Raw genomic sequence first — 12,566 nt, forward strand, 5'->3', positions numbered from 1 at the left:
CACCAAGGGGGTCCTAGGGTTAGGCACCACCAGGGTAGGGTTCTGTGTGAAAGTAGGGAGAGGTTAGGTTATAGTCAGGTTGTACTATAGGTAAATTTACCGATAATGTAATACTGCAATTAAAATGTTATTTACCATTCTGGTCTTGGTTATTGTTATTTAACCACTTAAAGACCCTTGCTACGCATATCTACGCCGCACAAAACTTCTCTTCAGGCTCAGGGACATAGATATGTGCACTGTTTACCTAACCCTGTCGCTCACAATCGCCGCTTGTCTCCGGTCTGCTTTCGCCACAATCTTGGCCCTCCGTGATCGGGGAATGGATAACATCTGTTTCGATCCTTGATCACTATGTCTGCGTCAAGTCAGAGCTTCCGGCAGCTCTGATTCAAAATACTCCCGACAGAAAGAAATGTACACACTGAGTTCTGTGTTATATTTATTCAACACGGAACTCAGTGTAGCACCATCTTGTGGCCAAAAAGTAAAATACATCCAAATACATTAATCCGTAGGAACATTAAGGGCCTGATTCACAAAGCGGTGCTAACAGTTAGCACGCTGGTGAAAAGCCCTTTATCATGCCTAAACTCAGTTTAGGCATGATAAGTTTAGGTGTGATAAGTTTAGGTGTGATATGTTTAGGCATGATAAGTTTAGGTGTGATAAGTTTAGGCATGATAAGTTTAAGCACCAACTGCGTTAGCACCGCAGTGCACAGCTGATCAAAAGTTTTGCGCTAGCAAAGTCTGGTGCACTTCGCATAGAGTTTAATGGCGCTGCTTTGCGTTCGGGACTTTGCACGCTATCTACACTTATCTAAACTTAGCATGCCTAAACTTATCACACCTAAACTTATCACACCTAAACTTATCACACCTAAACTGGCTTTTCACCAGCATGGTGCAATGGTTATCATGCCTAAAGTCTTTTAGGCGTGCTAACTGGGTTAGCACCGCTTTGTGAATCAGGCCCTCAATGTTTTATTATTATTCTTCAACCCCTTCCTTCCCTACCCCATAGTTACCAAAATAAAGCACTTCTAAAAAGAAAAAAAATGACACCAACAAAAAAATAAAAAAATAAAAATACATTTTATATACATTTATATATATATACTGTATATATAAGTATCTATATCTATCTATCTATCTATATATATATATATATATATATATATATATATATATATATATATATATATATATATTTACCTTAGGGACTTTTTTATATGTATGTCATGGGGGTATATTACTGTGACTTTTATACTGTAAATAAAGATCGCCATACATTGTACTAGGGACACATAACTGATGTAATAGCTGGGACAAATGGGCAAATACAGTGGGGTGCAAAAGTTTGGGCAACCTTGTTAATCGTCATGATTTTCCTGTATAAATCTTTGGTTGTTATGATAAAAAATGCCAGTTAAATATATCATATAGGAGACATACACAGTGATATTTGAGAAGTGAAATGAAGTTTATTGGATTTACAGAAAGTGTGCAATAATTGTTTAAACAAAATTAGGCTGGTGCATAAATGTGGGCACCACAAAAAAGAAATGAAATGATTATTTAGTAGATCCGCCATTTGCACAAATTACAGTCTCTAAACCTTTCCTGTAGGTTCCAATGCGAGTCTGGATTCTGGTTGAAGGTATTTTGGACCATTCCTCTTTACAAAACATTTCTAGTTCATTCAGGTTTGATGGCTTCCGAGCATGAACATCCCTTTTTAACTCACACCACAGATTTTCATTTATATTCAGGTCTGGGGACTGGGATGGCCATTCCAGAACGTTGTACTTCTTCCTCTGCATGAATGCCTTAGTGGATTTTGAGCAGTATTTAGGACCGTTGTCTTGTTGAAAGATCCAGCCCTGGCGCAGCTTCAGCTTTGTCACTGATTCCTGGACATTGGTCTCCAGAATCTGCTGATACTGAGTGGAATCCATTTGTCCCTCAACTTTGACAAGATTCCCAATCCCTGCACTGGCCACACAGCCCCACAGCATGATGGAAACACCACCATATTTTACTGCAGGTAGCAGGTGTTTTTCTTAGAGTGCTGTGTTCTATTTCCTCCATGCATAACACCCCTTGTTATGCCCAAATAACTCAATTTTAGTTTCATCAGTCCACAGCACCTTGTTCCAAAATGAAGCTGGCTTGTCCAAATGTGCTTTAGCATACCTCAAGTGGTGCTGTTTGTGCTGTGGGCGGAGAAAAGGCTTCCTCTGCATACAGCATCTCCTTGTGTAAAGCGTGCTGAATGGTTGAACGATGCACAGTGACTCCATCTGCAGCAAGATGATGTTGTAGTCTTTGGTGCTGGTCTGTGGGTTGACTCTGACTATTCTCACCAATCATCACTTCTGTCTATCCAAGATTTTTCTTGGTCTGACACTTTGAGACTTAACTTGAACTGAGCCTGTGGTCTTCCATTTCCTCATTATGTTCCATAACTGTGGAAACAGACTGCTGAAATCTCTGAGACAGCTTTCTGTATCCTTCCACTAAACTATACTGGTGAACAATCTTTGTCTTCAGGTCATTTGCGAGTTGTTTTGAGACCCCCATGTTGCTACTCTTCAGAGAAATTCAAAGAGGATGGAAACTTACAATTGACCCCCTTCAATACTCTTTCTCATAATTGGATTCACCTGTGTATGTAGGTCAGGAGTTACTGAGCTTACCAAGCCAATTTGAGTTCCAAAAATTAGTGCTAAAGGTTTTGGAATCAATAAAATGACAACAGTGCCCACATTTATGCACCTGCCTAATTTTATTTAAACAATTATTGCACACTTTCTGTAAATCCAATAAACTTAATTTCACTTCTCAAATATCACTGTGTGTGTCTCCTATATGATATATTTAACTGACATTTTTTATTGTAACGACCAACGATTTATACGGGAAAATCATGACAATTAACAAGGTTGCCCAAACTTTTGCACCCCACTGTAAAATGTGTCCGTTTCATCATCAATAGCACATTTTATTTTTAAACTACAATGGCTGAAAGCTGAGAAATGGTGATTTTTTTTCCATTTTTTTTTCTTCTTCTTCCCTGCAAAATGCATATAAATAAAATTATTCTTAACAAAAAGTATTACTCTAAGAAAGTCTAGTTTGTCCTGCAAAAAATAATATATAGATCATTTCAGTGTGATGAGTAGCAATAAAGTTATTGGCGAATGAATTGGAGGAGTGTGATGTGAAAATTGCTCTGGTCCTGAAGGGGAAAAAAACCTGTGGCCCTGAAGTGGTTAATGTTGCACGTAAATTGTTATTTATCGTTATTGTTATTTTTATTGTTATTTAACATTGTGCCTAAATTAGCGTGCAACTTTTTCAAATGTATGCCCTCAGGATCCTCCACCTCAAATAAAACAATAGTAAACAGTAGAGATGTTGCGAACCTAGAATTTTCTGTTCGCGCACGGCTGTTCGCGTACAGGCAAATCTGGGAAACCGCCATAGACTTCAATGGGCAGGCAAATTTTAAAACCTACAAAGACTGTTTATGGCCACAAAAGTGATGAAAAGTTGTTTCAAGGTGTCTAACACCTGGACAGGTGCATGCCAGAGGGGGATGCATGCCAAAAGTCTCACCAAAAATTACGATTTGATGCAAAGTCGGGTTTTAACCCCCAAAGGGCAGGAATCACATTATGCACAGCTCTGGTTATCAGTGGGCTGTGCAGAGTCACAAACAGAGAAATACAATAGTACTATCGGAATACAGTGAAATAATAATGCACTGGAGTGGTTCTGTGCCTGCAACTTAATGAGGCAACAGCAGTAGTGTGCACTCAGCTCTGGGTGTCAGTGGGCTGTGGAGTGTCACACACACACACACACAAAAACACAGGAGACTGATGTGCTAGCCCTCAAAAGGCCTGTTTGGGGTGCTTTCACAGCAAGTGAGGAACAAGAACACAGGCTTAGCTGATGCTTTCCCTACCTACCTGCAGCAAGTCTGTCCCAGCTCTCACTAACAGTCAGCAGCCAGCAGGGAATTGATCCAATATGGCCACGTAGCTGCTTTTTGCAGGGTGGTGGGTCCAGGAAGGGGAGATAGCTGATTCGCTGCCATGTGTCTGCTGACTGTGAGGTAAGGGGTCAAAGTTTAGCTCAATGATAATGTATAGGGGGCGAATCGAACACGCCAAAAGTTCGCTGTTTGGCACGAATGCAAATAGCCGATGTTCGCAGAATACTGCTCGCCGAACTCTTCGGGCCATCTCTAGTAAACAACTGGGACTATAGTCTCAAAATGGCAAATAGAGTTCACAGTGCGGGAAGAGGGCTAAGCTGAACACTGAGCACTACTTATTAGAGTTTCACATTCATATTCCACGGAATTGAAATTTCTGTATTTCTGATGGGAAATTGCACTCTCTGATGTAAAAAAATGACAAATAAAATACTCCTTGAAAATAAAAAAATGGAAAATCAGAAAAAAACAGAAGTCGGAAAAACAGGAATTTCGCATTGGTGGAATCGGAAATGGGTATTCCCGGCCATCCCTACTCCTGATTGAGGACTACGCACTGAGGGCCTGATACACAAACCGCCGTTAATATTGCTTTGCACAGGCAGTGCATGGCAGTATTACCGTACTGATGCCAGCAGAGCACCGGGCTTGCAAAATTAGTGTGACCCACGGCACACGGGTAATTTGAGCCTTATTGGAGTAATGCATGTTAAAAGGCACCCGAGGTGAGAGACATAAACTATGGAGGCTGCCATTTTTTTTTTAACTATACCAGTTGCCTGGCAGTCCTGCTGATCTTCCTGGAATTAGTAATGTCTAAATCACACACCTGAAACAAGCATGGGACTAATCTTGTCAGATTTTTGTCAGAAACATCTAATCTGCATGCTTGTTCAGGGGCTATGGCTGAAAGTAGTGGATCAGCAGGCAGCCAGGCAATGTGCATTGCGCAAAAGGAAATAAATATAGCAGCCTCCATCTGTCTCTCACCTGAACTTTAAGCAATGCCAATGTAATTTTGGGAAAATAAGACGGCCCAGACAGCTAACCGATATACGGTGAGCTGATTTATAAGGACACATATAGAGATAATTGGAGCAGAAGTGAAGTAGTTGTCTAGATCAGTGTTACAACACTAAGGGCCCATTCACACCTGAGCGGGAATCGCGTGATTCCCGCTCATGGCAAACCGCTAGCGGTTTTATAAAAACCGCTACACATTGTAGCAAATGGCAGTGTTCTCACTACCGCGTTTGCGGTTAGCGATGTGATTAGCGTGCAAAGTACGCTAATCGCGATCGCTCCACAACCGCTGCAGTGTCCAGTGATTTTTCCGCGTTAATCGGTAAGCGGTAATCGCCAGCGTTTTGTGATTATAGGTGTGAACGGGCCCCTAAAAAAAATGATGTGCACCCTTATAAAAGCCTGTGCTTGCCAGGTGGCAAATTTTCATCAAAAAACCCCCCACACTTCCTGATCTGTGGGGCACTTTATCAAACTCAGGTACCCTCTAAACCCATCAGAGGTACCCCCTGGATGACATGTACCACACACTGATAGTATGTCTCATATGTTAACCAATCATCATCTATTACTGGCTGCTATGGACAATTGAACCACTTTTGCACCAGTTTTCTTTGCTTCATCTTAATCTTAATAAATCAACCTCACTGATTATGTGATAACGTTCATGACCGGATTTCAGGTAAGGCCACAAGGGCCATGGCCTAGGGCACCAGGTAGCAAGGGGTGGGCTGCGGGCTGGCACACTCATGCAGTCAAGCTGCCAAATATATGAACTGCAGAAGTCAAGCGAGTGTCTGGAACTCAGAGGATGAAGAGGCAACAAACGTGGGCAGCTCATTGTCTGTGACCTGAGCTGTCACTCGTCACCATCAACACTGTCCAACACAATCAATCGTAAGGTTGATCATTCAGTACAATTGCATTGTTAATAGGCATTAAGCATGTTTAAATACATTGATTACTGTGACTATTTCAGCGCTGTGTAATATGTTGGCGCTTTATACATAACATAAATAAATAAATGTAAAGTTTGTGTATGTGGAAAGGGGTTTGCTGCCTGTATGTCAGGGGGCGGCTGGCTATAGTGGCCTTGGCCGGTTAAAAGTACAAATCCGGCCCTGATAACAGTACCACCATAAGAGGTGTTGCTTCGGACAGAGATCCTGAGGTCAGGATTGGCCATCTTTAAGCAAGCCAAAGTTTATTGGACAAATGATGCTTCAAGGCTTGAAAAGGTAGTAGACAAGTAAATGGGAACCAAAGAGAGAAACTTAACTCACAAAGTGCTTCTCTCATGAAGCAAGGTGAAACATTTGTATCAGGCACAGAGATTTCAGGGGCAGCATTTTTGTACTGTGTGTACCTTCCTGAGGAGGAATGGAGTGGCTGAGGGTGAGCAGTTTATTTGTCACCGACTCACAGCCAGCCAGTGTGATATTAGGTTGAGCTGCAGCATGTCATGTGAGAACATTAACTGAAGCAGAGTAAATTGTCGGGTGCTGTGTAATCATTCCATATCGGGGTGGAAGGGGGGGGGGGGGGGGAATGGGGGGAGTGGGGGAGTGGGAGGTGCATCTTCACAAGTTTGCCTCAGGCATCATAAAGTCTAGAACCGGCCCTGCTTCTATACTTTCAACATACCATAAGTGGATTTCTACTTACTTCTCCAGTCATGAAGTAAACAGCTACATAAGCCCAAAAATCAGTCAGTGAGTGTTGCTCTTTCGCATATGCGGCTTTAATCTTTTTCCATGCTGTTTTCCATGAAAATCCAGATTTAAATATCTGTTTCTCCTTCTCTTTCAGAAAATCAACATTAGTCCAGTTTTCATTAGCATACAAAGATGTCATGCACCTGCAAAAGTACAGAATATTGGAGTTTGTAAAGCTGCTCATGAGGAATTGTAACCTATTATATAGTTTACACGTTCCACAGTATTATGCAAATTACATTTCTCTCTGATTTTCCTAAATAGTGGATGCAAGTGGCAGTCAGCATCATCTTTTAGTCATCAACCATTAGAGCGTAATTCAAATGTTTACTGAACAAACGTCTGCATGATAACAGGCCTTTAACCACTTCAGCCTTCAGTCGTTTTCACTTAATGCATCGGAGCAATTTTCACCTCCCATTCATTAGCCTATAACTTTATCACTACTTATCACAATGAACTGATCTATATCTTGTTTTTTCCGCCACCAATTAGGCTTTCTTTGGGGGGTACATTTTGCTAAGAGCCACTTTACTGTAAATGCATTTTAACAGGAAGAATAAGAAAAAAAAATGAAAAAATTCATTATGTCTCAGTTTTCAGCCATTATAGTTTCAAAATAATACATCCCTCCATAATTAAAACTCATGTATTGTATTTGCCCATATGCCCCGGTTATTACACCATTAAAATTATGTCCCTATCACAATGTATGGCGACAATATTTTATTTGGAAATAAAGGTGCATTTTTTCCGTTTTGCATCGATCACTATTTACAAGTTTAAAATAAAAAAAAATTAGAAATATTTCACCTTTACATTGATATTTAAAAAGTTTAGACCCTTAGGTAAATATTTACATGTTTTTTTTTTTTATTGTAATTTTTTTTTTTTTCTGTATTAAACATTTTATTTGGGTATTTTTGGGAGGGTGGGATGTAAGCCATAGTTTTATAATGTAAATGTGTCTTGAGTTTTATTTTTTTCACTTTTAGTTGTAGTTTTACTTTTTGGCCGCAAGATGGCGGCCATGAGTTTGTTTACATGACGTCACTCTAAGCGTAACATACGCTTAGAGCGACGTATGGGGGCCGTTACAGCCAGAAAAAGCGCAGCTTCCGAGAGAAGCTGTCGCTTTTTCAGCGTGGGAGAGGAATCAGTGATCGGGCACCATAGCCCGATTCACTGATTGCCAGGCTAACGAACCGCGGCTGGGAGCGCGCGTGCACGTGCGCGATTGGCCGCCGGAGCGCGCGGTAGCTCACATGGCCTCCTGGGCATAGCTAGTACGTCCAGGAGGCCAAAGTAGTTAAAAAAAAAACAATCTTAAAATTTTCAGATTTCAAATTTCAAATTATTACACACAACAGAGTTTGAAAACATTTTATAGGCTGTTAAGATCTGAAAATGGACATTTGTTTAATTTGCAGCATTAGGAGGTCATATTTACTACAATCAAAAGCCATTTCATTTAAAAACATCATAACAAGTCAAGTTATAGATTAACATAGGACCCCTCATTTGATAGCAGTTTCGGAATTCTTGCATCCATTGTACTTGTGAGTTTTTTGAGAGTTTGGGCTGGTGCACACCGAGCGGGTTTTATTGCGTTTTTACAGCCACTTGCGTTGTGGAAACGTGTGGGTAATGTATTTCAATGGGCTGGTGCACACCAGAGCGGGAGGCGTTTTGCAGAAACGCATACTCCCGGGCTGAGGCATTTTTTGGATTTCGGAGGAGTTTCTGCCTCCAATGTAAAGTATAGGAAAAACGCAAACCGCTAACCGGCGGTTAGCGCGCATGTCCCCGCTGCGGAGACACCGCAGAGCGGGGCTGCTGTGGCTGGGACTCGTAGTCCCTTCAGTTTCAGGAGGATGCGCGTGCGCGCGGAAAGGCAGAATAGATATAGCTGCCAGAAGTGAGTCAGCTGACCAGGCTGGTCAGCTGACTCTTTCCCCTCTCCTCATTGGTTCAGCACTTAGGGAGGTGCTGGGAAGAGGGTTGTGTATATATACGGCTGGCTGGTCATTTCTCTGGTGTCTGGCGTTGCGATCACATATGTGGAAGCACCCAGATCCGTAGTCAGATCCGCAAGTGTGCCGGGACCAGCTGGAGCTGTAATCCTACACTTAGCTAGATTCTGTTGATAGCTTAAAGTACTAGTTTGATTGTGATTATCTGTTATGACTCTTTGCCTGCCTGACTATCCTCCTGAACTCTGATCTTGTACCTCGATAATTCTGATACTCTGTTGCCGAACCCCGGCCCGTCCTTAGACTCTGCTTCTGCCTCCTGATCTTGTACCTCTATATATCTGATACACTGTTGCCGAACCCTGCCTGTACCCAGACTCCGCCTTTGGCTCCTGATACTGTACTTTATCTGTCCGTGTGTGTACGACCTGGCTTGTCCGACCTCGAGAACCGACCTTACTGTTAGAGGCGGTTCCCCGTTCTTTTTGTGACACTTCCTCTAGAGTGTTACTTTCAGACAATCCTTCCTACTCTCAGCCTGACTCCTCCCGTCTTGGAGAGCCCAGGTCTTCAGAAGGAATCCGTGCAGTACGCCTTACTGCGCTAGGCTTAGTCCTCTAGTGTTACCGTTACACCAAACACTACACTCTACTCAGGTGAACAGAGGTTAGCTGGTATATCGAATTATCGGTGATACTGCAGATCACTAATAATCTGGTATACATCTGTATTCCCAGTGATACTGCAGATCACCGGTAATCAGATCCTCTCTGTGCTTCACCGATCGTTACAGAATGCCAGACCAAAAAACAGATGGACGCACACGCTGACCCTCTGAATGTGCTTGCCGCTTCGGTGGATAACATCCATCAAGCACTGGGCTAGCACAAAGCTTTAATTGATGCCCTGTCAGGCTCTGTGCGAACCCTCCAGACGTCAGTTGATTCGGTGCGATCCCCTCCTAGTGATTATACCAAAAGCGAAAAGCAATGACCTCAAAGAAACCGCACCAAAACAGCTATATCAGTAAACAATATATCATCCTTTATTGAAAATACAAACATTAAAAAACATTAAAATATGGTGGGGGACAATGTATAAGCCCACAATATCGGAGAACCGGAGGAATTACAAAGTGCTAGTGTTAATATTGAAGAGCCTCAAAACAGCATAAACGTGGCACTGACCGTGTATCAATATTGTGACACATACAAAACCAAACATGAATTACATACATGTGCAAATAACACCAGGATTCGCCACGTATATTTTTCAAAGCTTTGTGCTTTGAAAAAGCCACGCTATACGTGGCGAATCGCGATAGCGGCGGTGGGAACCCGTGGAGACACTGTACTGGTAGGATCCTATTCACTTGTTGTTGACCTCACTCTTATTCCCTATACTATTTTCATACAGTTTGCATCTCACTCTATTGACTTTACTACTTGTTCACAAACTGTGATCACTATGTGATTGATTTCTGGTTCCGTCAGGTTCCACACTACTATTTCAGGGGGTTCCTCCCTTCCTGGTGTTATCACACTTTTCCTCCTTTATTCATATCATGCATTTGTAATATTTATTCATGCTATTTGCACATGTATGTAATTCATGTTTGGTTTTGTATGTGTCACAATATTGATACACGGTCAGTGCCACGTTTATGCTGTTTTGAGGCTCTTCAATATTAACACTAGCACTTTGTAATTCCTCCGGTTCTCCGATATTGTGGGCTTATACATTGTCCCCCACCATATTTTAATGGTTTTTAATGTTTGTATTTTCAATAAAGGATGATATATTGTTTACTGATATAGCTGTTTTGGTGCGGTTTCTTTGAGGTCATTGCTTTTCGCTTTTGGTATAATTACTGTATTTTTGACCGTTCTGCACATTACAGACCCACCCCTTGTTTATACATATAGGGTGGCGTATTGATTGTAGGGGATGGTGCTCCCCGTATTGCTTTTTGGTTAACCCCTCCTAGTGATGACATACGTATGCCCGTACCTGATAAATTTTCCGGCCACAAGTCTGACTTCCGGAATTTTAAGAGTAGAGTGTTATCATATTTCGAGTTGAAACCCCGATCCTCGGGGACTGAGACCCAACGGGTCATTTTTATTAAAACCTTGCTAACTGGTGACTCCCAGTCCTGGGCATACAACCTAATCCGCATTAGGAAGGGCGATGAATGGAAGACGGCCTTCAACACACCCGACGGGCATTACGAGTACTTAGTGATGCCCTTCGGGTTGTGCAATGCGCCAGCCGTCTTCCAAGAATTAATCAATGAGGTATTCCGGGAGGTATTGGGTAGATTCGTGCTGGTATACCTTGATGATATACTAATCTATTCCAATAACCTCTCCGAGCACAGGGTCCACGTGAAGTTTGTCTTGAACAAATTAAGACAAAATATGCTTTATGCTAAGGTGGAGAAGTGTATTTTCGAGGTGACCACTGTCACGTTCCTAGGGTACGTAATTTCCACCTCGGGTCTCTCAATGGATCCTGCCAAAGTCACAGCTGTGTTGGAGTGGCCACAGCCAGTGGTGTTGAAGGCCCTACAGAGATTTTTAGGTTTTGCAAACTATTACAGGAGGTTCATTAAGGGGTACTCCACGTTAGTTGCCCCCCTTACCAGTCTCACGAAAAAAGGGGCAGATACCAACCACTGGTCCCCTGAAGCCGTGGCAGCATTTTCTCATTTGAAGGAAGTATTTTGCTCAGCACCAATTTTGAGGCATGTTGACACGTCCTTTCCCTTTATCGTAGAGGTTGATGCCTCAGAAGTTGGGGTGGGGGCGGTGCTGTCTCAACGGTCTGGGTTGCAGGGCAGATTACACCCGTGCGCTTACTTTTCTCGTAGGTTTTCACCTGCAGAAAGAAATTACGATATAGGCAACCGGGAACTTCTGGCCATTAAATTGGCGTTTGAGGAATGGCGCCACTGGTTAGAGGGGGCAGAACACACGATCACAGTTTACACCGACCACAAGAACTTGGAATACATCGAGGGGGCTAAGAGGCTAAGTCCCCGTCAGGCCCGGTGGTCTTTATTTTTTACAAGGTTCAGGTTTATAATCACGTACACTCCAGGCAGCAAAAACGTCAAGGCAGATGCCCTCTCCAGGTGTTTTGAACCAGAGACAGCACAGCCCCCCGCTCCTGAGTCCATCATCCTGCAGAAACTAGTGTTAGCCGCCATGGAGAATTGGGAGGATTGGACAGAGGTTTTGGGTCCCTTTCAGCAGGATGTTCCTGAGGGAAAACCCGAAGGGGTCATGTTTATCCCACTGCCATTTCGTTTACAAGTCCTAAAACTCTTTCACGCCCATAAGAATGCTGGTCATCCTGGAGCTGCCAGAACGCAGGATCTGATTGCCAGGTGTGCTTGGTGGTCTTCTTTGGCAACAGATTGCAAGGAGTTTGTCAGGGAGTGTGCGGTATGTGCCAAGAGTAAACCCTCCCGGCTGGCATCTGTAGGAAGGTTGCAGCCTTTGCCCACCCCGAGTGAGCCATGGACCCACTTGTCCATGGATTTTGTGGGGGAATTGCCCAGGTCTGAAGGCATGTCGGTCATTTGGGTGGTAGTCGACCGTTTTAGCAAAATGGCCCATTTTGTGCCCCTGAAAGGTCTCCCCTCAGCTCAAGAACTGGCCGAATTGATTATCATTCACGTCTTCCGGCTGCATGGCATTCCGGAAGACATTGTGTCAGATAGGGGAGTCCAATTTGTGTCTGGATTCTGGATGGCATTTTGCCACCAAATGGGCATGAAATTGTCTTTCTCGTCAGGCTACCACCCACAGACAAATGGGCAGACGGAACGTATTAACCAGTC

The 12,566-nt window shown here is 42.9% G+C and overlaps 1 protein-coding gene across 1 annotated transcript in view; it reads right to left on the minus strand.

Moving 5' to 3' along the window:
- Positions 1-12,566, minus strand: part of LOC137571310 (cytosolic phospholipase A2 gamma-like) — a 123,979-nt gene that overhangs the window by 56,658 nt on the left and 54,755 nt on the right. Inside the window, exon 6 of the mRNA XM_068280260.1 lies at positions 6,697-6,889. Within this exon, the coding sequence (XP_068136361.1) occupies positions 6,697-6,889 (193 nt within the window). The remainder of the gene's footprint in view (positions 1-6,696; positions 6,890-12,566) is intronic.

The sequence above is a fragment of the Hyperolius riggenbachi genome, chromosome 4 (genome assembly GCF_040937935.1).
Source record: "Hyperolius riggenbachi isolate aHypRig1 chromosome 4, aHypRig1.pri, whole genome shotgun sequence".
Lineage (NCBI taxonomy): Eukaryota > Metazoa > Chordata > Amphibia > Anura > Hyperoliidae > Hyperolius > Hyperolius riggenbachi.